Raw genomic sequence first — 22,956 nt, 5'->3', positions numbered from 1 at the left:
CGGGAAACGTAGTCACAGTTGTTTTTACACTACAATCCCGGCAGCCTCCGAAAACTGAACTACAATTCCCAGCAACCTGTGGAGTCTGGGGTTTGGAATCGACCTTAAAACTCTTGACAATTCTTTCACTCCCTTTGAAAGTATTTTATTATGATTTTGTATACTTCGAAAGATATTTTTGAAATAATTTTTATTCCTAACAGAGTTCCAAATATAAATTAAAATAATTTTGTCCATAATAATACAGTACTGTACACACACACACACACACACACATATATACAAGTACTTAGCTCTATATATAGCTCAAACACGAGGAAATCTGCAGATGCTGGAAATTCAAACAACAACACACACAAAATGCTGGTGGAACACAGCAGGCCAGGCAGCATCTATAGGGAGAAGCACTGTCGACGTTTCGGGCCGAAACCCTTCGTCAGGACTAACCGAAAGGAAAGATAGTAAGAGGTTTGAAAGTAGTGGGGGGGCACTACTCTTACTATCTTTCCTTTCGGTTAGTCCTGACGAAGGGTCTCGGCCCGAAACATCGACAGCGCTTCTCCCTATAGATGCTGCCTGGCCTGCTGTGTTCCACCAGCATTTTGTGTGTGTTGTTGTTTCTATATATAGCTAAGACTTTTGCACAGTACTCTATATTAAGTCTTTCCAGTTACCAAATAACACTTAATACTATTGAACTATTAATAGAAAGTTAATCCAAATATACAACATCCATTCAACACGCTGCAGCAACTCAGCAGGTCGGGCAGCATCCGTGGAAACGAGCAGTCAATGTTTCGGGCCGAGACCCTTCATGGACATTGAATTCTCCAACTTCCGGTAATTCCCCCCCCTCCCTTCCCCCATTCCCACCTTCACTCTGCCTCCTCTTCCAGTTGCCTATCACCTCTCTCATGATTCTGCCTTCTACTACTACACATAGTGCTTTCCCCTTACATTCCTTCTTCACCTCTCCTGCCTATCCCCTCCCTGCTTCCCCTCCCCCACCCCTTGATCTTTCCTCTGATTGGTTTTTCACCTGGCACCTTCCACCCTCCCCCCACCTTCTTTATAGGGCCCCTGCCCCCTCCCTCTTCAGTCCTGACGAAGGGTCTCAGCCCGAAACGTTGACTGCTCGTTTCTACAGATGTTGCCCGACCTGCTGAGTTCCTCCAGTGTGTTGTGCGTGTTGCTTTGACCACAGCATCTGCAGTGTACCTTGTGTTTACAACATCCACTGCATCCCCTTTAATTATCCTACTTGTAATCTCCCTAAGAAAACCTTTTGGAATTCTTTGAGGAGATTACAAGTAGGATAGATAAAGGGGATGCAGTGGATGTTATATATAACCATATAACAATTACAGCATGGAAACAGGCCATCTTGGCCCTTCTGGTCCATGCCGAACGCTTACTCTCACCTAGTCCCACCTACCTGCACTCAGCTCATAACCCTCCATTCCTTTCCTGTCCATACACCTATCCAATTTTAAATGACAGCAATGTTGTATATTTGGATTTTCAGAAGGCCTTTGACAAGGTGCCACACATGAGGCTGCTTAACAAGTTAAGAGCCCGTGGTATCACAGGAAAGTTACTGGCACGGTGACAGCATTGGCTGACTGGTAGGAGGCAGTGAGTGGGAATAAAAGGATCCTTTTCAGGTTGGCTGCCAGTGACTAATGGTCTTCCACAGGGATTGGTGTTGAGACCGCATCTTTATATGCTGGTTTTCAATTATTTAGATGATGCAATAGGTGGCTCTCTTGCCAAGTTTGCAGATCATACAAAGATAGACAGATAGTGTTGAGGAAACAGGTCGGCTCTAGAAGAACTTAGACAAATTAGGAGAATGGGCAGGAAAATGGCAAATGACAGACAATGTTGGTAAAAACATAGCCAGTTTAGCAGAAGAAATAAATGTGCAGACTATTTTCTAAACGGGGAGAAAATCCAAAAATTTGAGATGCAAAAGGACTTGGGAATCCTTGTGCAGAACACCCTGAAGGTTAACTTGCAGGTAAAGTTGGTGGTGAGGAAGGCAAATGCAATGTGAACATTCATTTCAATAGTGCTAGAAGAGCAGGGATGTGATGCTGAGGCTTTATAAGGCACAGGTGAGGCCTCACCTTGAGTATTGTGAACAAGTTTCAAGTCAAGTCGCTTTTATTGTCATTTCAACCATAACTGCTGGTTCAGTAAAACAGTAAAAACGGAACAACGTTCCTCCAGGACCATGGTGCTACATGAACAACACAAAACTAGACTAGACTACCTGACAACAACACAGAACTACATTAGACTACATGAAAAAACACAAAACTACACTAGACTTCAGACCTACATGGGACTACATAACGAGCACAAAACAGTACAATAATTAATAGTAAACACAAAGTGCACTGCAGATGCCGTGGTCAAATCAAGACGCTGGGGGACCGCTTCATCGAGCACCTACGCTCTGTCCGCCACAACAGACAGGATCTCCCGGTTGCCACCTACTTCAACTCTGCTTCACATTCCAATTCGGATATGCCCATACATGGCCTCCTCTACTGCCATGATGAGGCCAAACTTCGGTTGGAGGAACAACATCTCATCTACTGTCTGGGTAGTCTCCAGCCCCTTGGTATGAACATCGAATTCTCCAACTTCCGGTAATTTCCTCCCTCTCCCTTCCCCCCTCCCACCTTCACTCTGTCTCCTCTTCTAGCTGCCTATAACCTCTCACGACTCTGCCTTCTTCTACTACCCACAGTGCTTTCCCCTTAGATTCCTTCTTCACCTCTCCTGCCTATCCCCTCCCTGTTTCTCCTCCCCCACCCCTTGATCTTTCCTCTGATTGGTTTTCCACCCTCCCCCCACCTTCTTAGTCCTGACGAAGGGTCTCGACCCGAAACGTTGACTGCTCCTTTCAACGGATGCTGCCGGACCTGCTGAGTTCATCCAGACTGGACTCTGGGTATTGAGGAGTCTGATGGCTTGGGGGAAGAAACTGTTACACAGTCTGGCCAATGAGAGCCCGAATGCTTCAGTACCTTTTGCCGGATGGCAGGAGGGAGAAGAATTTGTGTGAGGGGTGCGTGGGGTCCTTCATAACGCTGTTTCCTTTGCGGATGCAGCGTGTGGTGTAGATGTCCGTGATGGTGGGAAGAAAGACCCCGGTGATCTTCTCAGCTGACCTCACTATCCGCTGCAGAGCCTTGCATTCTGAGATGGTGCAATTTCCGAACCAGGCAGTGATAGAACATAGAACAGTACAGCACAGTACAGGCCCTTTGGCCCACAATGTTGTGCCGACCCTCAAACCCTGCCTCCCATATAACCCCCCACCTTAAATTCCTCCATATACCAGTCGAGTAGTCTGTTAAATTTCACTAGTGTATCTGCCTCCACCACTGACTCAGGCAGTGCATTCCACGCACCAACCACTCTCTGAGTGAAAACCCTTCCTCTAATATCCCCCTTGAACTTCCCTCCCCTTACCTTAAAGCCATGTCCTCTTGTACTGAGCAGTGGTGCCCTGGCGAAGAGGCACTGGCTGTCCACTCTGTCTATTCCTCTTAACATCTTGTACACCTCTATCATGTCTCCTGTCATCCTCCTTCTCTCCAGAGAGTAAAGCCCTAGCTCCCTTAATCTCTGATAATAATCCACACTCTCAAAACCGGCAGCATCCTGGTAAATCTCCTCTGTACCCTTTCCAATGCTTCCACATCCTTCTTATAGTGAGGTGACCAGAACTGGATGCGGTACTCCAAGTGTGGCCTAACCAGAGTTTTATAGAGCCACATCATTACATTGTGTTGCTTAAACTCTGTCCCTTGACTTATGAAAGTTAACACCCCATAAACTTTCTTAACTACCCTATCTACCTGTGAGGCAACTTTCAGGGATCTGTGGACATGTACCCCCAGATCCCTCTGTTCCTCCACACTCCCAAGTATCCTGCCATTTACTTTGTACTCTGCCTTGGAGTTTGTCCATCCAAAGTGTACCACCTCACACTTCTCCAGGTTGAACTCCATCTGCCACTTCTCAGCCAAATTCTGCATCCTATCAATGTCTCTCTGCAATCTTCGACAATCCTCTACACTATCTACAACACCACCAACCTTTGTGTCGTCTGCAAACTTGCCAACCCACCCTTTTACCCCCACATCCAGGTCGTTAATAAAAATCACGAAAAGTAGAGGTCCCAGAACAGATCCTTGTGGGATACTTGTGATGCAGCTGCTCAGGATGCTCTCAATACAACCCCTGTAGAATGTGATGAGGATGAGGGTTGGGAGATAGACTTTTCTCAGCCTTCGCAGAAAGCAGAGACGCTGCTGGGCTTTCTTTGCTATGGAGCTGGTGTTGAGGGACCAGGTGAGATTCTCCGCCAGGTGAACACCAAGAAATTTGGTGCTCTTAGTGATCTCTACGGAGGAGCCGTCAATGTTCATCGGGGAGTGGTTGCTCCGTGCCCTCCTGAAGTCAACAACCATCTCTTTTGTTTTATTCACATTCAGAGACAGGTTGTCGTCTCTACGCCAGTCCGTTAGCCGCTGCACCTCCTCTCTGTGAGCTGACTCGTCGTTCTTGCTGACGAGACTCACCATCAAAGAAAAGATGTGCTGGCAATGGAGAGGGTTCAGAGGAGGTTCACAAGGACGATTCCGGGACTGAAAGGTTTATCATATGAGGAACGTTTGTTAGCTCTGAGCCTGTACGTGCTGGAATTTAGGATGGGGGAGATCTCATTGAAATCTTTCAAATGTTGAAAGGCCTAGACAGACCAGATGTGGAAAGGATGTTTCCCATGGTGGGAGAGTTTAGGACAAGAGGGCACAGCCTCAGGATAGCGGGATGTCCATTTAAAACAGATGCGGAGAAATTTCTCTAGCCGGAGGGTGGTGAATTTGTGGAATTTATTGCCACATGCCACTGTGGAGGCCAGGTCGTTGGGTGTCTTTAAAGCAGAGATTGATATTTTCTTGATTGACCTCGGCATCGAAGGTTACGGGCAGAGGACGGGGAGTGGGACGAAGGAGGGGAAAGAAGTATCAACCATGACTGAATGGCGGAGCAGACTCGATGGGCCAAATGGCCTAATTCTGCTGCTAAGTCTGATGGTCTAAGTAATCTGCCGCGTACGGCGGCCGTGTTGCGAACTCCATTCCAACTTTACAGTATACTTTTAATTTCTGCGGTTTCCTTCGCATTTCTTGTTCAAGTGCTGATAGTCACATCAGATACGATAGACTGACTCTCCTGAACATCAGGACGACAGCATTTACCCACTACGTGATGCAATTGTGTTTCTATGTTATATTGACAATCCTGTTGTATATAATATTTTTAAAAAAGTACTATATTGAACACTTAGACTGAGACGTAACATCAAGATTTTTACTCCTCACGTATATGAAGGATGTAAGTAATAAAGTCAATTCAATTATCTTATTTCCGTTTCTCAATCACTTTCCTATTCTCTCTGTCTCTCTCCCTCCCCCTCTCTCCCGTTTACAGTGTTGTCCATACAAAGAATGCCAGACAGAGCTGGATCTATCATTCCATACAAACTGCAGATACTGTTAATCCAGAATAACACGCGCAGAATGCCGGAGCGACTCAGCAGGTCGGGCAGCATTCACGGAGGGAAATAAACAGTGGACATTTCGGGCTCAGACCCTTTATCAGGATTGGAAAGAAAAGGGGCAGAAGCCGCCATAGAACGATGGGATGGGAGGGTGGACAGTGTGATAAACTGGGTGGTGTTCGGTGCAAGAGGTAAACGGCTGAGGAAGAAGTTATGGCAGGGAGCCCAGACCTTTCATCACCCTGGGATGACAGCATCAGCATGAGATTATTTCGAACATATTAAATCACATTCTAAAAAAAATCACTGGCCGCGCATGCGTAGAGAGATGGGGGCATCGCCATGTTGTGTGTACTGGCAGATGCCTTCCCTCGGGCCCGGATCCCCGGTCCCGCCGACTACACGTGCGGCCCTGGAGGCCCTCATTCGCCGTGCCACAGTCCCCGAACCTTCCCTCGGTCCTCAAGCTCCATGGATACTTCCCCTTTCCTTCTACCGCCCTGCCTCCCGAGCACCGACCTATCAGGTGACAGCACCCGCTGAAGACTGGCAGGCACGTTGGTTAATGGGGCGCCGGATCTCCGGACGTTTACCCCGCCCACTGAAGACTGGCAGGCATGATATCCAATGGAGTATCAGATCGCTGCTCTGTAGCTTGGCCCGCTGACTACTGGCAGGCGTGTTATCCAATGGGGCGCCTAACCGCGGGACGTCTCCAAGTCCACCCAATAGCAGTGAGGGTGGGTCCACGGGGAGGGCGTGGGTCTGTTTGATTGACAGACCTAGAAGCCACGCCCTCCCTCCGCGCTCTCCCTGGGCACCACCTGTCAATCCGCCGCTGGGCAATGGTTGGGGATGAAGGCAGGAAAGTATCGGAGGAGACGGGTTTGAAGCATCCTCCGCTGCAGGTAATTTGTGGGCCGCGTCCCTCCGCACTGCAGCCGCTCCCTTTCACGTCCCAAGTCAGTAACTGCAAATATCTGCGAGTCAATAATATGTGAGAATCAATCCTGTTTGCAAATTTTCGCCTGCATCTCTCTGGGTTTGCATCGTCCACCGTTCCCTCTCTGAGCAAGCACCATCCTCCCCTCGGACGCTCCGGAGGTGGGGTAGGTAGGAGGTGGGAGGTTCTGCCGTGGGGGTTGGTTGGCGAATGAATCGGGAGAGGCCACAGGGAGAGGAGGGAGGGTGGGGGGATAACGGGAGAGGGATTGGGGGGGGGGGGTATGGATGGTGGTGTGGAAATGGGAAACTGCACCAGGGACGTGGTGTCATAGAGACAGAACTGCTCCGAAACAGGCACTTCGGCCCAACTCCTTCATGCCGACCTAGATTTCCACCTGCGTTTCCCTCTAAGCATTTTTTTAGCAGAGTTTAAAAAATATATATATTGTTCATGTCGCTGCCTCAACCGCTTCCTCTGGCAGCTCCTTCCACATAGCCCGCCCTCCGTGAAAAAGTTGTCCCTTGGGTCCCTATTAAGCCTCTCTCCACTCTCACCCTATTGCCTCTGGTTCTTCATTCCCCCACCATGGGGAAATTGGCCTTGCGCATTCACCCCATCTGTGCCCCCATGGTCTTTATACACCTCTGTTGGGCCACCCCATCAGCCTCCTGCGTTCCAAGGAATAAAGTTATGGCCCGACCAACCTCCGTCCCTCGAGTGCTGGCAACATCCTCGTAAGTCTCCACCGCAGTCCTTGCAAGTTAGTGACATCTTTCCGAAGCCTTCCTGATTCTCGAGCTCAGTGCCTGGATTAATAAAGACAAATTACGTCTTCATTATCGCCCTGTCACTTTCAGGAGGACAAACTAGCTTTGGGAGTGGTGCAAAGGAGGTTCACCAGGTTGATCAGCGGCTTAGACTATGAGAAGAGGTTGAATCGCCTGCGACTGTCCTCGCTGGAATTCAGCAGGATGAGAGGCGATCTTATAGAAACATAAAATTATGAAAAGGATAGATAGGATAGAGACCAGAAAGTTGTTTTCACTGGTAGGCGAGACTAGAACCAGGGGACATAGCCTCAAGATTCGGGAGAGTAGATTTAGGACGGAGATGTGGAGGAACTTCTTTTCCCAGAGAGTGGTGAATCTGTGCAATTCTCTGTCCATTGAAGCAGTGGAGGCTACTTCAGTAAATATAGTTAAGACAAGATTTTTGAATAGATTTTTGCATAGTAGGGGAATTAAGGGTCATGGAGTAAAGGCAGGTAGGTGGAGGTGAGTCCATGGCCAGATTAGCCATGATCTTATTGAATGGTAGGGCAGGCTCGATGGGCCAGATGGCCGATTCTAGCTCCTATTTCTCATGTTCTTATGTTGTGGACTAGAACCCCAAGGTCCCTCTGTATATCAACACTGTTTAATGCCCCGTCCTTGAATTTGTACTGTCCCTTTACATTTGCCCTCCCACTTGCCAGGATTAAACTCCATCAGCCACTTCTCTGCCCGAGCTCCCAGGTCAATTATTAATGTCCGTGACCCAAACCCTGCCTTTCTCTTGATGAGGGCAGTTGGCCGCGGGGCAGAACCACCGTGCGGGAACTTGACTCAGAAACTTAACAGCCACTCGTTCACCATTGCCATGTCTCCTCTGTATTCCCAGTGTGGCATGGAATCAGTGGCGAAACAGGCCCTTCGGCCCATCTGGTCCATGCCAGCCAAGATTAACATCTGAGCTGGTCCCACGCCTGCATTTGTCCCGTATCCCCATGCACCTGTCCAATGTTGTTCATGTACCTGCCTCAACCACTTCCTCCGGCAGCTCGCTCTATGTACGGAGCAGCCGATTATAAACACTGTGTGCATTCACCCCATCTATAAAATCACTCATGATTTTATACACCTTCCTACGATGTCTGGGGTCAGTAGGTTAATTGCCCTGTAGTGTGGGTGAGGAGGGCACGCAGTTGGATTTGAATAAAGGATGGAACATTGAGGCATTGCTCAGACCACACTGGGGTAGTGTGAGCAGATCTGGGGCCCTTATCTAAGAAAGGATGTGCTGATGTTGGAGAGGGTTCAACGGAGGTTCAAGACAATGATCCTGGGAATGAAAGGGTTAACGCGTGGGGAGCATTTGATGGCTCTGGGCCTGTACTCACTGGAGTTTAGAAGAATTGATAGGGGAGTCTCATTGAAACCTAACGAATATTGAAAAACCTGGACGTGGAGAGGATTTTTCCAATAGTGGGGAGTCATGGACCAGAGAGCACAGCCTCAAAATAGAAGGGCCTCCCTTCAGAGCAAAGATGAGGAGGAATTTCTTTAGCCGGACGGTGGTGAATCTGTGGAATTTGCTGCCGTGGAACGTTGTGGAGGCCAAGTCACTGAGTATACTTCAAGTGGAGGTTGATGGGTTCTTGATTGGTGTGGGCATTAAAGGTTCTGGGGAGAAGGCAGGAGAGTGGGGTTTAGACGGATAATAAATCAGCCATACTGGAATGGTGGAATGGCCTAATTCTGCTCCTATGTCTTATGGTCTACAATAAAATGGGGTTGGAGTAACTGGGCTAGCAGCAGCTCAGTGGGCCAAAAGGCCTTATTTCTTACCGGATATCTCCGTGAGCATAAGGCAGTGAGTTCAAAACGTTCCGTGTGGGGAAATAGACCTCTAATTAACTCTTATTCCATGAAGACACTCCTCCAAGAGGACCACCACCTTGTCAGTGGGGTTGGAGGCTTGCATGCCCCAGTGACCTGGAGAGCCATGTTGGCTGGAGTCTAGGCCTTGTGCTTTTGGCTCTTGGTAGAGCCACCCGTGCCAAACAGGTCAAAGGGTGGAGGAGTGGTCCACCAGGTTCGGGGGTTCAGCTCAGGGTGACCAACCCCGACTGGTCAGGAAACAATCGCTATGCCAACAGCCGTGAAGAATCCTATATCTGCAAGCAATGCTGTGGATAGACAGAGATGGAGGAGCTTCATTGCTGCCCTGCACGCCAGCAGCACCAAAGGCAGAGAAAAAAATAATAATAAAGGCATTAACCTCTTCCCTCCCACTCTCTTCCCAGCCAGTCTTTGCCCTCTCTACTCAGGCCTCTTTTCCGACACAGCCCTATTATGTCACCACACTCTCCCAGCCATGGTTGTGCAGTCAGTGGTACAGCGATGCTTATGTGCGAGATACATGGGGAAGGGTAGAGGACTGGGAAAGGAGGGAGAGTTTCGGAATGGAGGGGGGAAACAGGTGAGGGGGAGAAGGGCGTGAGAGAAAGATAGGAAGGGAGGTGGATGCAGCGAGTCCTTGGGGCAGAGACACTGGCAGACACCAGTCAAATCCAAGAATATCAGGAAGGTGTTTGACATCCGAGTGGGTGGGGGGGATCACGGGAGCCTGTCCCAAAATGTGAGCACCACCCTGTGTCGAGAACCTGCTTGGTAGCAGTCAGAGGGAGCTTCACTCTGTGTCTGATGGGGCAGTGTGAAGGGAACTTCACTGTTTCTGACCCCGGGAGTGTGTGATGGGATGGTGTGGATGAATTTCATCCTGTGTTTGACGCTGGGTGGGTGTGACAGGATGGTGTGGAGGGAGCTTCACTCTGTGTCTAACCCCGGGAGTGTGTGATGGGACGTTGAGGAGGGGGTTTCACTCTGTGTCTGACCCCGGGAGTGTGTGATGAGACGGTGTGGAGGGAGCTTCACTCTGTGTCTGACCCCGGGAGTGTGTGATGGGACGGTGTTGAGGGAGATTCACTCTGTGTCTGACCCTGGGAGTGTGTGATGGGACAGTGTGGAGGGAGATTTACTCTGTGTCTGACCCCGGGAGTGTGTGATGGGATGGTGTGGATGAATTTCATCCTGTGTTTGACGCTGGGTGGGTGTGACGGGATGGTGTGGAGGGAGCTTCACTCTGTGTCTAACCCCGGGAGTGTGTGATGGGACGTTGAGGAGGGGGTTTCACTCTGTGTCTGACCCCGGGAGTGTGTGATGAGACGGTGTGGAGGGAGCTTCACTCTGTGTCTGACCCCGGGAGTGTGTGATGAGACGGTGTGGAGGGAGCTTCACCCTGTGTCTGACGCTGGGTGGGTGTGATGGGACGGTGTGGAGGGAGATTCACTCTGTGTCTGACCCCTGGAGTGTGTGATGGGACGGAGTGGATGGAGTTTCACCCTGTGTCTGACCCCGGGAGTGTGTGATGGGACGGTGTGGAGGGAGCTTCACCCTGTGTCTGACCCCGGGAGTGTGTGATGGGACGGTGTGGAGGGAGTTTCACTCTGTGTCTGACCCCGGGAGTGTGTGATGGGACGGGGTGGAGGGAGATTCACTCTGTGTCTAACCCCGGGAGTGTGTGATGGGACGTTGAGGAGGGGGTTTCACTCTGTGTCTGACCCCGGGAGTGTGTGATGAGACGGTGTGGAGGGAGCTTCACTCTGTGTCTGACCCCGGGAGTGTGTGATGAGACGGTGTGGAGGGAGCTTCACCCTGTGTCTGACGCTGGGTGGGTGTGATGGGACGGTGTGGATGAATTTCACCCTGTGTCTGACGCTGGGTGAGTGTGACGGGGCGGTGTGGATGAATTTCACCCTGTGTCTGACACTGGGTGGGTGTGGTGAGCTGAGTCCTTTCCCTGCTCTGTTGACGGGGCAACAGCAAGTTATTGAACAGCCAGGGCTGTGACCTTTGGTCTCTGCCGATACTGGGCGGGTTTGCTCAGCCGGGAGATAGTGATGGGCACGGCGCTGGCGGACTGCTCGGTGGCGTGACACCCTCCCTTTCTGTCCCTTTCTCCCGCACCACCCTGCCCCTCCACTCCAGTGATGTTAAGGAGGCTACTGGGTCCGCCCCATTGGACGCAGCGAGTGCGGGAGGTGGAGGTGCCTCGGGACGCGGAAGGGCGGCTGGAGCTGTGCCTGCAGGGCGGGGCTGAGAACGGGCGCCTGCTGACCCTGGGTGCTGCCCCCGGGCCAGGCACAGGGAGATCCCGTGGTGGCGAGCTGCTGCTGGAGGTGAACGGCGCCCCGGTGGCCGGCCTCACCCTCCGCGACACCCTCGACGTCCTGGAACGGCTGGAGGGCCCGGTGCACATCAAGACCGTCCCACCAGGTGGGCCGTCGCGCGGAAGTTGGGGGTGGCGGGGGGGGGGGGGGGGGGGTGGGAGACTGTGCGGGGGGGTGGGGTGGGGGAGTCGCCGTCCGTGACCGGGAGGTGTGGGGAATCTACATCTCGGACAGGGAGCAGAGACGCCGTCTGGGAGAAGCGGAGACGGGAGCCTGTCTGCAGGGGCGGGGGTGGTCTCGGTCTCTGTCTGGGACAGGGGGAGTCTGGTTGTCTGGGAGGGAGGGGGAAGGTGGCGCAGAGGATAGAGTCGCTATCTCAGGGCTGGGTTTGACCCCCACCCTCTCTCTGTTTGTGTGTGTGTTTGTGCCCACATCCATAAGACATAGGAGCAGAATGTGGCCACTCAGCCCATCAGCTGAATTATTATCCCTCTCAATCCCTTTCTCCCCGTAACTTTTGACACCCTGACTGACCAAGAACCTATCAACCTCTGCTTTAAATATACCCAATACCCAATGACTTGGCCTTCATTGCTGTCTGTGGCAATGAATCGCACAGATTCACCACCCTCTGGCTAAAGAAATTCCTCCTCATCTCTGTTCTAAAGGGAAGTCCTTGTTTTCTGAGGCTGTGTCCTCTGGTCCTGGGCTCCCCCACTGGAGGAAGCATCCTCTCCATCTCGGCCTTTCAGGATTCAATGAGATCCCTCCCCCCTCACTGTTCTAAACTCCGGCGAGTACAGGCCCAGAGCCATCAAACACTCCCCGTATGGAATATAAGAGCAGGGATGTGATGTTGAGGCTTCATAAGGCTTTGCTCAGACCGCACGGAGTACTGAGAGCAGTCTTGGGCTTCTTAACCGAGAAAGGATGTGCTGGCATTGGAGACGGTTCAGAGGAGGTTCATGAGAATTCTCCCAGGAATGAAAGGGTTAACTCATATACCGCACTTCATGACTCTGGGCCTGTATTCGCTTTAGTTTATTAGAATGGCAGGGATTTTAATTGAAACCTATCAAATATTAAAAAGCCTCGATAGAGTGCACTGGGAGAAGATGTTTCCTGCAGTGGGGGAGTCCAGGACCAGAGGGCACAGCCTCAGAACAGAAGGACGTACTCCTTTAGAACAGAGGAGGAATTTCTTCACTCAGAGGGTGGTGAGGCTGTGGAATCCATTGCCACAGGGGGCTGTGGTTGGGTGTATTTAATGCGGACGTTGAGTGAAGTTTAATTAGTCAGGATGTCAAACGTCACGAGGAGAAGGCAGGAGAATGGGGTTGGGAGGAATAATAAATCAGCCATGATGGAATGGAGGAGCAGACTTGATGGGCTGAATGGCCTAATTCTGACCCTGTGGGTTTACCCCCGGTCGCTCTGGTTCCCTCCTTGTCCCAGTGAAAGTGCGGGATCGATTTTCCTGCCCCAGTGTGTGTGAGAGAGGGGGAGAATCTGGGGAGAGTGGTGTCGGTGGAAATCTGGGGGTAGGGGTGGAAATGGGTGGGCTGGACTCCGTCAGGAGTCTCCAGACCCTTGGGACGCTGTGGCAGGGGTGGATTGTGGAAGGAGAGGTGAGCGCGTGAGGCTGACGTCTCTCCCCTGTCGCCCCTCCACCCCCGCCCCCAAGGCTCGCAGCTGAACGCGGACCTGAGACACTTTCTGAAGCAGGCCTTCGCGCCGGGCACGGCGGACAGCGAGCTCCAGGAGACCATCCGGCGGAACCTCTCCCTCCGTGCCGTGCCGTGTGAGTCCGGCGTCCCAACGGTGCTCCCTCCTCGCCGCTCATCCCTCCCCAGCGCTTCCGCCCTCCCTGCTCGCCGCCCCGCCACAGTGTTCCCTCCGCACCATCCCTCGCTCGGCGCCGGGCCTCGTGAGTCCCGCGCTCCCCCCTCACCGCCCCTCCCGCATTGCTCCCTCCTCATCGCCCCTCTCAACTGCACAGATATCCCTCCTTACTGCTCCATCAACAGGTGATCAACAATCACCCCACACTGACCTCGCCTCGCCCTCAATCCCTCCTCGCCTCGCTTCCCTCGGCATGAAGCGCCCTCCTCTCTCTCTCCCACAGCATGACCTCCTCACCGCTCGCTCCTCACCTGCTCGAAACCATTTCCCCCCCACCTTGCCCCCGTCCTTACTGCACCTTCCTCTTCAACACCACCGCCACAGCACCGAGCTAGCTCCTCGTATCCCGACTGGAATCTCGGCTCCCATTCCCACAGGCACGACGCGGGTCCCTCGGGAGGGGGAGGTGCCGGGCGAGGACTATCACTTCATCACCCCCTCCGAGTTCCAGGCCCTCGACCGAGCCGGTGGTCTGTTGGAGAGCAGCAGGTTCAATGGTATGTTTGTCTGTGTGTGAAACCCCCCCACAACCCAATTCCCTCATCCTCGTCTCTTATAACACACTCCCTGTCTCTGTAACCCCCTCCTTGTCTCCAATAGCCCCTCCCTCTCCTACACCCCTCCCTGTCTCCATTACCTCCTCCATCCTCTACTTCCCTCCGTCTCCATTACACCCTCCCACACCTACACTCCACCCCATCTCTGTAACCTCCTCCCTCCCCTACACCCCCTCCAAATCTCTGTGACTCCTCCCTCCCCTACACTCCTCCTCATCTCCGTGACCCCTTTCATCCCTCACTCTCCTCCCCGTCTCCGTGACCCCTTCCCTCTCCTACACTCCTCTCAGGCTCTGTGACCTCCTTCCCACTCCTACACTCCTCCCCATCTCCATGACCTTTTCCCTCCCCTACACTCCTCCCTGTCTCCGTGACCTCCTTCCCTCCCCTACACTCCTTCCATCTCCGTGATCCCTTCCCTCCCCTACACTCCTCTCCGTCTCCGTGACCCCTTCCCTCCCCTACACTCCTCCCCGTCTCCGTGACCCCTTCCCTCTCCTACACTCCTCCCCGTCTCCATGACCCCTTCCCTCTCCTACACTCCTCCCCGTCTCTGTTGCCCCTTCCCTCTACTACACCCCTCCCTGTCTCTGTTGCCCCTTCCCTCCCCTCAACGCACCTCCTATCTGTGTGAACCCCTTCCTCCCCTTCCCTGTGACTTGTCCTAAGCTACACTCATCACCTACCCTCCTGGGCTCTGAGCTCCGGAACTTCCTGCACAAATCCCCCACGCAACTTCCTCTCTATAAAATGCTTTATAACTCTAACCTGTTTCTCCGACCTTCAAGTCACTCAACTGCCTGTGCTGAGAATGGGTAATGAGAAAGTTTAATGGGAGACACACTGTGTGTCTGACCACGGGAGAGTGTGATGGGACGGTGTGGAGGGAGCTTCACTCTGTGTCTGACCCCCGGAGTGTGTGATGGGACGGTGTGGAGGGAGCTTCACGCTGTGTCTGACCCCGGGAGTGTGTAATGGGACAGTGTGGAGGGAGCTTCACTCCGTGTCTGACCCCGGGAGTGTGTGATGGGACAGTGTGGAGGGAGTTTCACTCTGTGTCTGACCCCGGGAGTGTGTGATGAGACAGTGTGGAGGGAGCTTCACTCCGTGTCTGACCCCGGAAGTGTGTGATGGGACAGTGTGGAGGGAGCTTCACTCTGTGTCTGACCCCGGGAGTGTGTGATGGGACGGTGTGGAGGGGGTTTCACTCTGTGTCTGACCCCGGGAGTGTGTGATGGGACAGTGTGGAGGGAGTTTCACTCTGTGTCTGACCCCGGGAGTGTGTGATGGGACGGTGTGGAGGGAGTTTCACTCTGTGTCTGACCCCGGGAGTGTGTGATGGGACGGTGTGGAGGGAGCTTCACTCTGTGTCTGACCCCGGGAGTGTGTGATGGGACGGTGTGGAGGGAACTTCACTCTGTGTCTGACCCCGGGAGTGTGTGATGGGATGGTGTGGAGGGAGCTTCACTCTGTGTCTGACCCCCGGAGTGTGTGATGGGACGTTGTGGAGGGAGTTTCACTCTGTGTCTGACCCCGGGAGTGTGTGATGGGACAGTGTGGAGGGAGCTTCACTCTGTGTCTGACCCAGGATTGTGTGATGGGACGGTGTGGGGGGAGCTTCACTCTGTGTCTGACCCCGGGAGTGTGTGATGGGACGGTATGGAGGGGGTTTCACTCTGTGTCTGACCCCGGGAGTGTGTGATGGGACGGTGTGGAGGGAGCTTCACTCTGTGTCTGACCCTAGGAGTGTGTGATGGGACGGTGTGGAGGGAGTTTCACTCTGTGTCTGACCCCGGGAGTGTGTGATGGGACGGTGTGGAGGGAGCTTCACTCTGTGTCTGACCCCGAATGTGTGTGATGGGACGGTGTGGAGGGAGCTTCACTCTGTGTCTGACCCCGGGAGTGTGTGATGGGACGGTGTGGAGGGAGCTTCACTCTGTGTCTGACCCCGGGAGTGTGTGATGGGGTGGTGTGGAGGGAGCTTCACTCTGTGTCTGACCCCGGGAGTGTGTGTTGGGATGGTGTGGAGGGAGCTTCACTCTGTGTCTGACCCCGGGAGTGTGTGATGGGACGGTGCGGAGGGAGTTTCACTCTGTGTCTGACCCCGGGAGTGTGTGATGGGACGGTGTGGAGGGAGCTTCACTCTGTGTCTGACCCCCGGAGTGTGTGATGGGACGGTGTGGAGGGAGTTTCACTCTGTGTCTGACCCCGGGAGTGTGTGATGGGACGGTGTGGAGGGAGCTTCACTCTGTGTCTGACCCCGGGAGTGTGTGATGGGATGGTGTGGAGGGAGCTTCACTCTGTGTCTGACCCCAGGAGTGTGTGATGGGATGGTGTGGAGGGAGCTTCATTCTGTGTTTGACCCCGGGAGTGTGTGATGGGACGGTGTGGAGTGAGCTTCACTCTGTGTCTGACCCCGGGAGTGTGTGATGGGACGGTGTGGAGGGAGCTTCACTCTGTGTCTGACCCCGAATGTGTGTGATGGGACAGTGTGGAGGGAGCTTCACTCTGTGTCTGACCATGGGCCTGTGTGATGGGATGGTGTGGAGGGAGCTTCACTCTGTGTCTGACCATGGGCCTGTGTGATGGGACAGTGTGGAGGGAGCTTCATTCTGTGTCTGACCCCGGGAGTGTGTGATGGGACGGTGTGGAGGGAGCTTCACTCTGTGTCTGACCCCGGGAGTGTGTGATGGGGTGGTGTGGAGGGAGCTTCACTCTGTGTCTGACCATGGGCCTGTGTGATGGTACGGTGTGGAGGCAGTTTCACTCTGTGTCTGACACCGGGAGCGTGTGATGGGACGGTGTGGAGGGAGCTTCACTCGTGTCTGACCCCAGGAGTGTGTGATGGGACGGTGTGAAGGGAACTTCACTCTGTGTCTGACCACGAGTGTGTGTGATGGGACGGTGTGGAGGGAGCTTCATTCTGTGTCTGACCCCGGGAGTGTGTGATGGGACGGTGTGGAGGGAGCTTCACTCTGTGTTTGACCCCAGGATTGTGTGATGGGGTAGTGTAGATGGCGATGTGGTCTGATGGAATTTTCTCTCTAATGCTTTATCCTCCTGTCATAGGGAACTACTATGGGACCCCAGTGCCCCCCTTGGTGCCCGTTGATCAATCTCTGAGCGTGGACTTGACCGAGCTGAGATATGCCCAGCGCACCAGGTCCCTGGTGAACCTGGAAAAGGAGGCCGGCCGAGCAGGAGGGGCCACGGAGACCAGGGGTGAGGGGCTCCATGCTGGGAGGGGGAGTTCACCCACTTCCTTAATATCCCCAGTGGGACCTCACAGGCGAGAATGAGGGCAGTCAGTGAGGGAAAAGTGCCTGGATGTGGGCAATGTTGTTGGGGAGGTGGGGTGCCGAGTTTGGTCTGGGTGGAAGATAGCTTCGGTGGGTAATAAAGAGTTTTGTTTGTGGTGGAGAGGTTGCATTTGGGGAGGTAAGGGAGTGGTGGGAAATGGGGAAAGTTTTTGAGGGGAGCGGGAAGGCAATAGATTTGGACGGGAGGGAGCAGGGAAAATTTCAGATGGAGGGAAGAGACATAGTTTCAGGTGAGAGATGGGGGGGGAGAGTTTCGTAGGGCAGGGGAAGGCATACAGTTGTGGACGAGAAGGGAGCAGGGATATTTTCAGAGGGGAAGAGAGCAGGGAGAGTTTCGGATGGGGGCAAGGGCAATAGTTGTGGGTGAGTTTCAGGTGGAAGTGGGAGAGGTTTGGACAGGCGGGGGAGCAGGGAGAATTTCTGAAGGCAGGGAAAGGTGGAGAGTTTTGGGTGGGAGGGGAAGGGGAATAGTTTTGTGTGAGGGGTGGGGAGAGTTTTGGAGGGGGAGGGGAGCAGGAAGAGTTGGATGGGAGGGGGAAGGGGAATCTCAGTTGAGAAGGGGTAGAGTTTCAGTGAGAGGGGAGCTGGCAGAGTTTCGGGTGAGGGGTGTGGGTAGAGTTTTGGGTGAATGGTGGGGAAGAGTTTGGTGTGAGAGGGGAGAAGGAAAAGTTTTGGGCAGGAGCGGTTTGGGCTGGGGGGAGAATTTCAAATAGGAGAGGAAGGGGTAGTTTTGTTGGGAGGGGAGAAAGGGAGACATTCAGGGGTTAAGAAACTCATGGGCTTGAAATGCCTAATACTAAAGGACATGCATTTAAGGTGTGAGGGTGGAAAATTTAAAAGAGATGTGTCACAGAGAGGGAGGTGGATGCCAGGAATTTGCTGCCAGGGGAGGTGGTGGAGATCGATAGAATTGATGTTTAAGTGTCTGTTGTAGAAATGCATGGAATTGTGGGGTATATGGACTACAGGCAAGCAATAGAGATTTAGTTTAATTTAATGTCATGTTTAGCACAGATAGAGTGGGCTGAATGGCCTATTCCGGCACTGTTCTGGTCCGTATTCCAGTACTCAATATGGTGAACATAATGAACAAGGAGAAAAACAATTACAGAGATAGAGAGTGAGAGATGTGGGGATGGAGACAGGAGAAGCAGAGAAGAAATGGGGAGAGAGACAGGCAGGCAGATCGAGGGAGAGTCAAGTGAGGGAGGGAGAGTCGGGGAGTGAGGCAGGGAGCGTCGGGGAGTGAGGGAGGAAGCAAGAGACAGAGTCAGAGACTCTCAGAAAGGAAGAGAGAGTCGAGGAGTGAGAGATGGATAGAGAAATGGGACAAGAGAGAAGGGGAGAAATGGAGAGAGGAAGAAAGAGTTGGTGTGGGGGAGGGAAGATGAGAAAGAGAAGTGTGAGAGAAAGGGATGGGGATTCTAAGAGAGGCGGGGAGTGAGAGAGAGAGAGATGCAGGGAGTGTGTGGGAGGAAGACAGAGTGCGGGAGAGAGATGGAGAGTGTGAGAGAGAAAGAAAAGGAAAGGCAGGGAGTGTGAGAGAGTGGTGGAAAGAGAGACGGAGAGCAAGATGATCGAGTTCTGCCGTTCCTAGGATCAGACTTGTGTATATGTTTGGGGTTTGGAATTTTTGAGACTCGGTGGTACGTAAGTGAGTCCGTCAATGGGACAATTGATCCAGGAAAGGGTGTATGAGGGGCTTTTGGGGGTTGATACATATAAGATTATTAAGGGATTGGACACGCTAGAGGCAGGAAACATGTTCCTGATGTTGGAGGAGTCCAGAACCAGAGGCCACAGTTTAAGAATAAGGGGTAGACCATTTAGAACGGAGTTGAGGAAAAAGTTTTTCACTCAGAGAGTGAAAAATTTCACTCTATGGAATGCTCTGCCTCAGAAAGGAGTGGAGGCCAATTCTCTGGATGCTTTCAATAAAGAGTTAGATAGAGTTCTTAAAGATAGTGGAGTCAAGGGATATGGGGAGAGGGCAGGAATGGGGTACTGATTGTGGATGATCACAGTGAATGGCGGTGCTGGTTTGAAGGGCCAAATGACCTACTCCTGCACCTATTGTCTATTGTCCATTGATACGGGATTGGCCTGCAGCTGGACTAATGTCGGGTGCTCTGATCCCCACACCCAGGGGCCGGCAGTGGTGAGCAGGGGAGAGAACCCGGACACACACCTCGCACGGCCAACGTGAACGAGGGTCCCACGCTGGAGACCGGGAGAGAGCAGCTCACCGGTACAGGTGGGACGTTCGAGGAGAGCCAAGGCACCGCGGCCGGAACAGCTTACGGTGTGGAGTATGTACAATGGCCGCGCATGCGCGCCGCGGCACTGACGCCCCGCTCGGCATGACGCCCTGTGCTCCCCGCGGTGACACCGACGCGGCCCGCGCCCCTCACCGTGCCTCCGATGCGCCTCACGCCCCCTCGCCACCACTCTACCACGCTCCACATCCGCCACTGTGACACTCTGCACTCGAGGAATGACACGCCCCAGGTCCCTGCCCATGACACAGGAGCGCTCCCCGCCGCTCTCCGTGACCCCGAGGCTCCTCATTCCCCTCGCTGCACCTCGTAATCTTTCCCTCGTTTGTATTCCAGGTCCCATAACCCAGAGAGGATGGGTTCCAGTGTGAAGGGTGAGTGTGTTCACCTCTGGGATCTCCCACTGCCTCTCCTACACTTCTTCCCCTCTCCCACACTTCCTCCTTCGTCCCTTCCGCTGGAGGGTCCTGCGTTGACTGTTGCTCTCCCTCCCTGGCTGCTGCCTGACTGGCTGAAACTTTTGGGCCATTCCCTGTTCCTTCCTCGTGTTCACCCTCTCAGATAACAGAAGGAGTGAGGGCGAGGGGACTGTGGGGGGAGGGCTGGGTGTAGGTGGACACTATCCCTCAGGCTGGCACTTGGCTTGGGGTCGGTTCCGGTCCCAGGGATTTGGGACGTTCACCAGCTCTTCGTCTGAACACTGTCATTTCCAACCCTCTCTCAAAATCACCACCATCTCTTCCTTATTACTCTACCTCCCCCTACACCCACTGCCCTCCACACCATCCCCCTCCTCCCCCTTTCCACCCCTCTACCCCTCTCTCCTCCCCACCTCCTCTCGTCTCCCCATACCCCCCTTACTGCCCTCCATCCCCCTCTTTCTCCTACTCCTCCACCCCACCTCCTTTCCCCCACTCTTCACTTCCCCAACCTCCCTTGCCTACCCCTGCTCACCCTTGCACCCTTCTCTGTTCCCTGCAGACGCCCCGTCTCCCACCGACGTCTCCCACATGCCCGGGCACTCTGTCTTCACCACCGTCACCAAGACCAACCACACCTTCGGCTTCACCATCGCCGGCGGCAACCGCCGCTCCGAGCTACTGCAGATTGTCAGCGTGGCCCCTGGGGGCCCAGCCGACCGGAACGCTGACCTCCGCATCTGTGAGTCGGGGCCTGGTTGGTGGGGTGTTGGGGTGGCGGTGAGTAGGCAGATTCCTAACGCCAGACCTGGGATTGAAGAGCTCAGTGGGTGGGTCCAGCCTTCCCAGCCTTTGTTTCCAGGGGGAAGCTGTCCAAGGCACAGACCACAGGTCCATCTGTAATTCCTCCCTGGGCTGTACTACTCGCTGGTGGGGTTGTGGAGGGGTGATGGGACCATCTCAATGTAGCAGGTCCATGGGTGGGGGGGGGGCACCTGAGGAGCCGTCTGTCTGTAGGTATTTCCATCTCCCGAGACGCTAGCTGACTTGCTGGGCGTTTCCCTACACTACGGCGCTTCCCTGTTTTGTCTCGGGTTCTTGAATGTCTGCAGGATTTTGGCTTTAATGGCTAGCTAGGGACAATTCAGCCCTGTGGGTCCCTGCTAGCTCTTCTTCCCAGGCCAGAAGTCACACAGCAGTGATACAGGCGCTTCATAAAAGTCTCTCTATGGTCCTTGGGGTCTCCCGTGGTCCTCCAGATCTGCCATAGTCAGTGGCTCCACATGTCGATGGGATGGTAGAGAAAGCATTGCCTTTAATAGAGTTCAAGTTTTACACCATTTAAGAAAAAAATACTGGTGAGGCCACATCTGGATTAGTTCCAGACACCCCGTAGAGGAAGGATCTTTAGGCTCTGGAGAAGGTGCAGAGGTTCAGCAGGATGCTACCTGGATTAGAAGGCATGGGCTATAAGGCGAGGCTGGGCAAACTTGGGTTGTTTTCTCTGGAGCGGCCGAGTCCTGAGAGAGGTTTGTAAGGCTACGAGAGATACAGAGAGCTTTTTTTCCCTTTTGTCGAAGCGTCTTAATACCGGAGGGATCGCATTTAAGGAGAGAGGAGGAAGTCTAAAAGAGATGCGTGGGACAGGATTTTCTTTTACACAGAGAGGCGAGTGCTTGGAATGTGCTGCTAGGGGTGGTGGTGGAGCCAGATACAAAAGAGGCACTTAAGAGGCTCTTAGGCACGAGAATGTGCGGAGAATGGAGAATGATGGGCATTGTGTAGGCAGGAAGGATTAGCTGTTCGTGATTTAAGACAAAGAACAGCACACCTCTTTCCTATAGTTACAAGATTAATGAGTTAGGCTCATCATTGTGGGCCGAATGGCCTGCTCCCGTACCTGTGCTCAGTGGCCACGTTATTAGCTGCACCTCTCGTAAATGCAAACATCTGATCAGCCAATCGGGCAGAAGCTCGATGGAAAAGACACAGCAGAATTAGGACATTTGACCCATCAAGCCTGCTCTGCCATTCAATCACGATTGACCCTTTTTTCCCCGCCTCAGCCCCACTCCCCGGCCTTCTCCCAGTAACCTTTAATGCTGTGCCCAATCAAGAGACTATCAATTTCTGCCTTAAACACATCCAGCGACCTGGCCTCCACAGCTGCCTGTGGTAACAAATTCCACAAATTCACCACCCTTGAGCTAAAGAAATTTCTCCGCATCTCTGTTTTAAATGGACACCCCTCTATCCTGAGGCTGTGCCCTCTTGTCCTGGACTCCCCCACCATGGGAAGCATCCTTTCCACATCTGCTCTGTCTAGCCTTTCAATGTTTGAATGAGATTCCCCCCTCATCCTTCTAAATTCCAGCGAGTACAGACCCAGAGCTGTCAAACCTTTCTTGTATGATAACCGTTTCACTCCTGGAATCAGCCCTGTGACCCTCCTCTGGACCCACTCCAACATCAGCACATCTTTTCTTAGAGGAGGAGCCCAAAACTGTTCACAATACTCAAGGCGAGGCCTCACCAGTGCCTTATAAAGCCTCAGCATCACATCCCTGCCCTTGTATCCGAGACCTCTTGAAATGGATGCTAACATGGCATTTGCCTTCCTCGCCACCGACTCAACCTGCGAGTTAACCTTCAGGGTTAAGTCCCTCTGCATATCAGGAGTTACCCAATAACGTGGCCACCAGTGTATCTGCTCTACGTACCTCAGTGAAGTTTCCCACCTAAGCAGGTCCCACATGCCCGAGTTTGGCCAACATCCTTCCAGATGCATTTGCCTGTAAGCACCTCCCTCGTACGTTCCCACAAGCTGTTCCTCCTTCCCCCCCGACACTCCCATCCTGACGGAACATCGAAAGCACGCAAATCACCGCCACGTTTCAGGGAAGTAGAGCATTCCGTAAACACGGGGAAATTCAGAATTTCCCATCTTTATGATAGGCTGCTC

The 22,956-nt window shown here is 53.2% G+C and overlaps 1 protein-coding gene across 1 annotated transcript in view; it reads left to right on the top strand.

The window, feature by feature from the left end:
* The first annotated feature begins 6,361 nt into the window (after positions 1-6,361).
* The window catches only part of LOC140715640 (membrane-associated guanylate kinase, WW and PDZ domain-containing protein 2-like), a 44,763-nt gene continuing 28,168 nt past the window's right edge, over positions 6,362-22,956 (top strand). The window contains 8 exon segments of the mRNA XM_073028004.1: positions 6,362-6,492; positions 11,339-11,626; positions 13,205-13,321; positions 13,800-13,919; positions 17,049-17,201; positions 19,446-19,608; positions 19,912-19,949; positions 20,557-20,736. Coding sequence (XP_072884105.1) covers positions 11,341-11,626; positions 13,205-13,321; positions 13,800-13,919; positions 17,049-17,201; positions 19,446-19,608; positions 19,912-19,949; positions 20,557-20,736 — 1,057 coding nt within the window. The 5' untranslated portion in view covers positions 6,362-6,492; positions 11,339-11,340.

Source organism: Hemitrygon akajei, chromosome 24 (assembly GCF_048418815.1).
Source record: "Hemitrygon akajei chromosome 24, sHemAka1.3, whole genome shotgun sequence".
Taxonomy (NCBI): Eukaryota; Metazoa; Chordata; class Chondrichthyes; order Myliobatiformes; family Dasyatidae; genus Hemitrygon; species Hemitrygon akajei.
The sequence above is the reverse complement of the archived record's forward strand: the minus strand, read 5'-3'. Positions and strand labels throughout refer to the sequence as shown.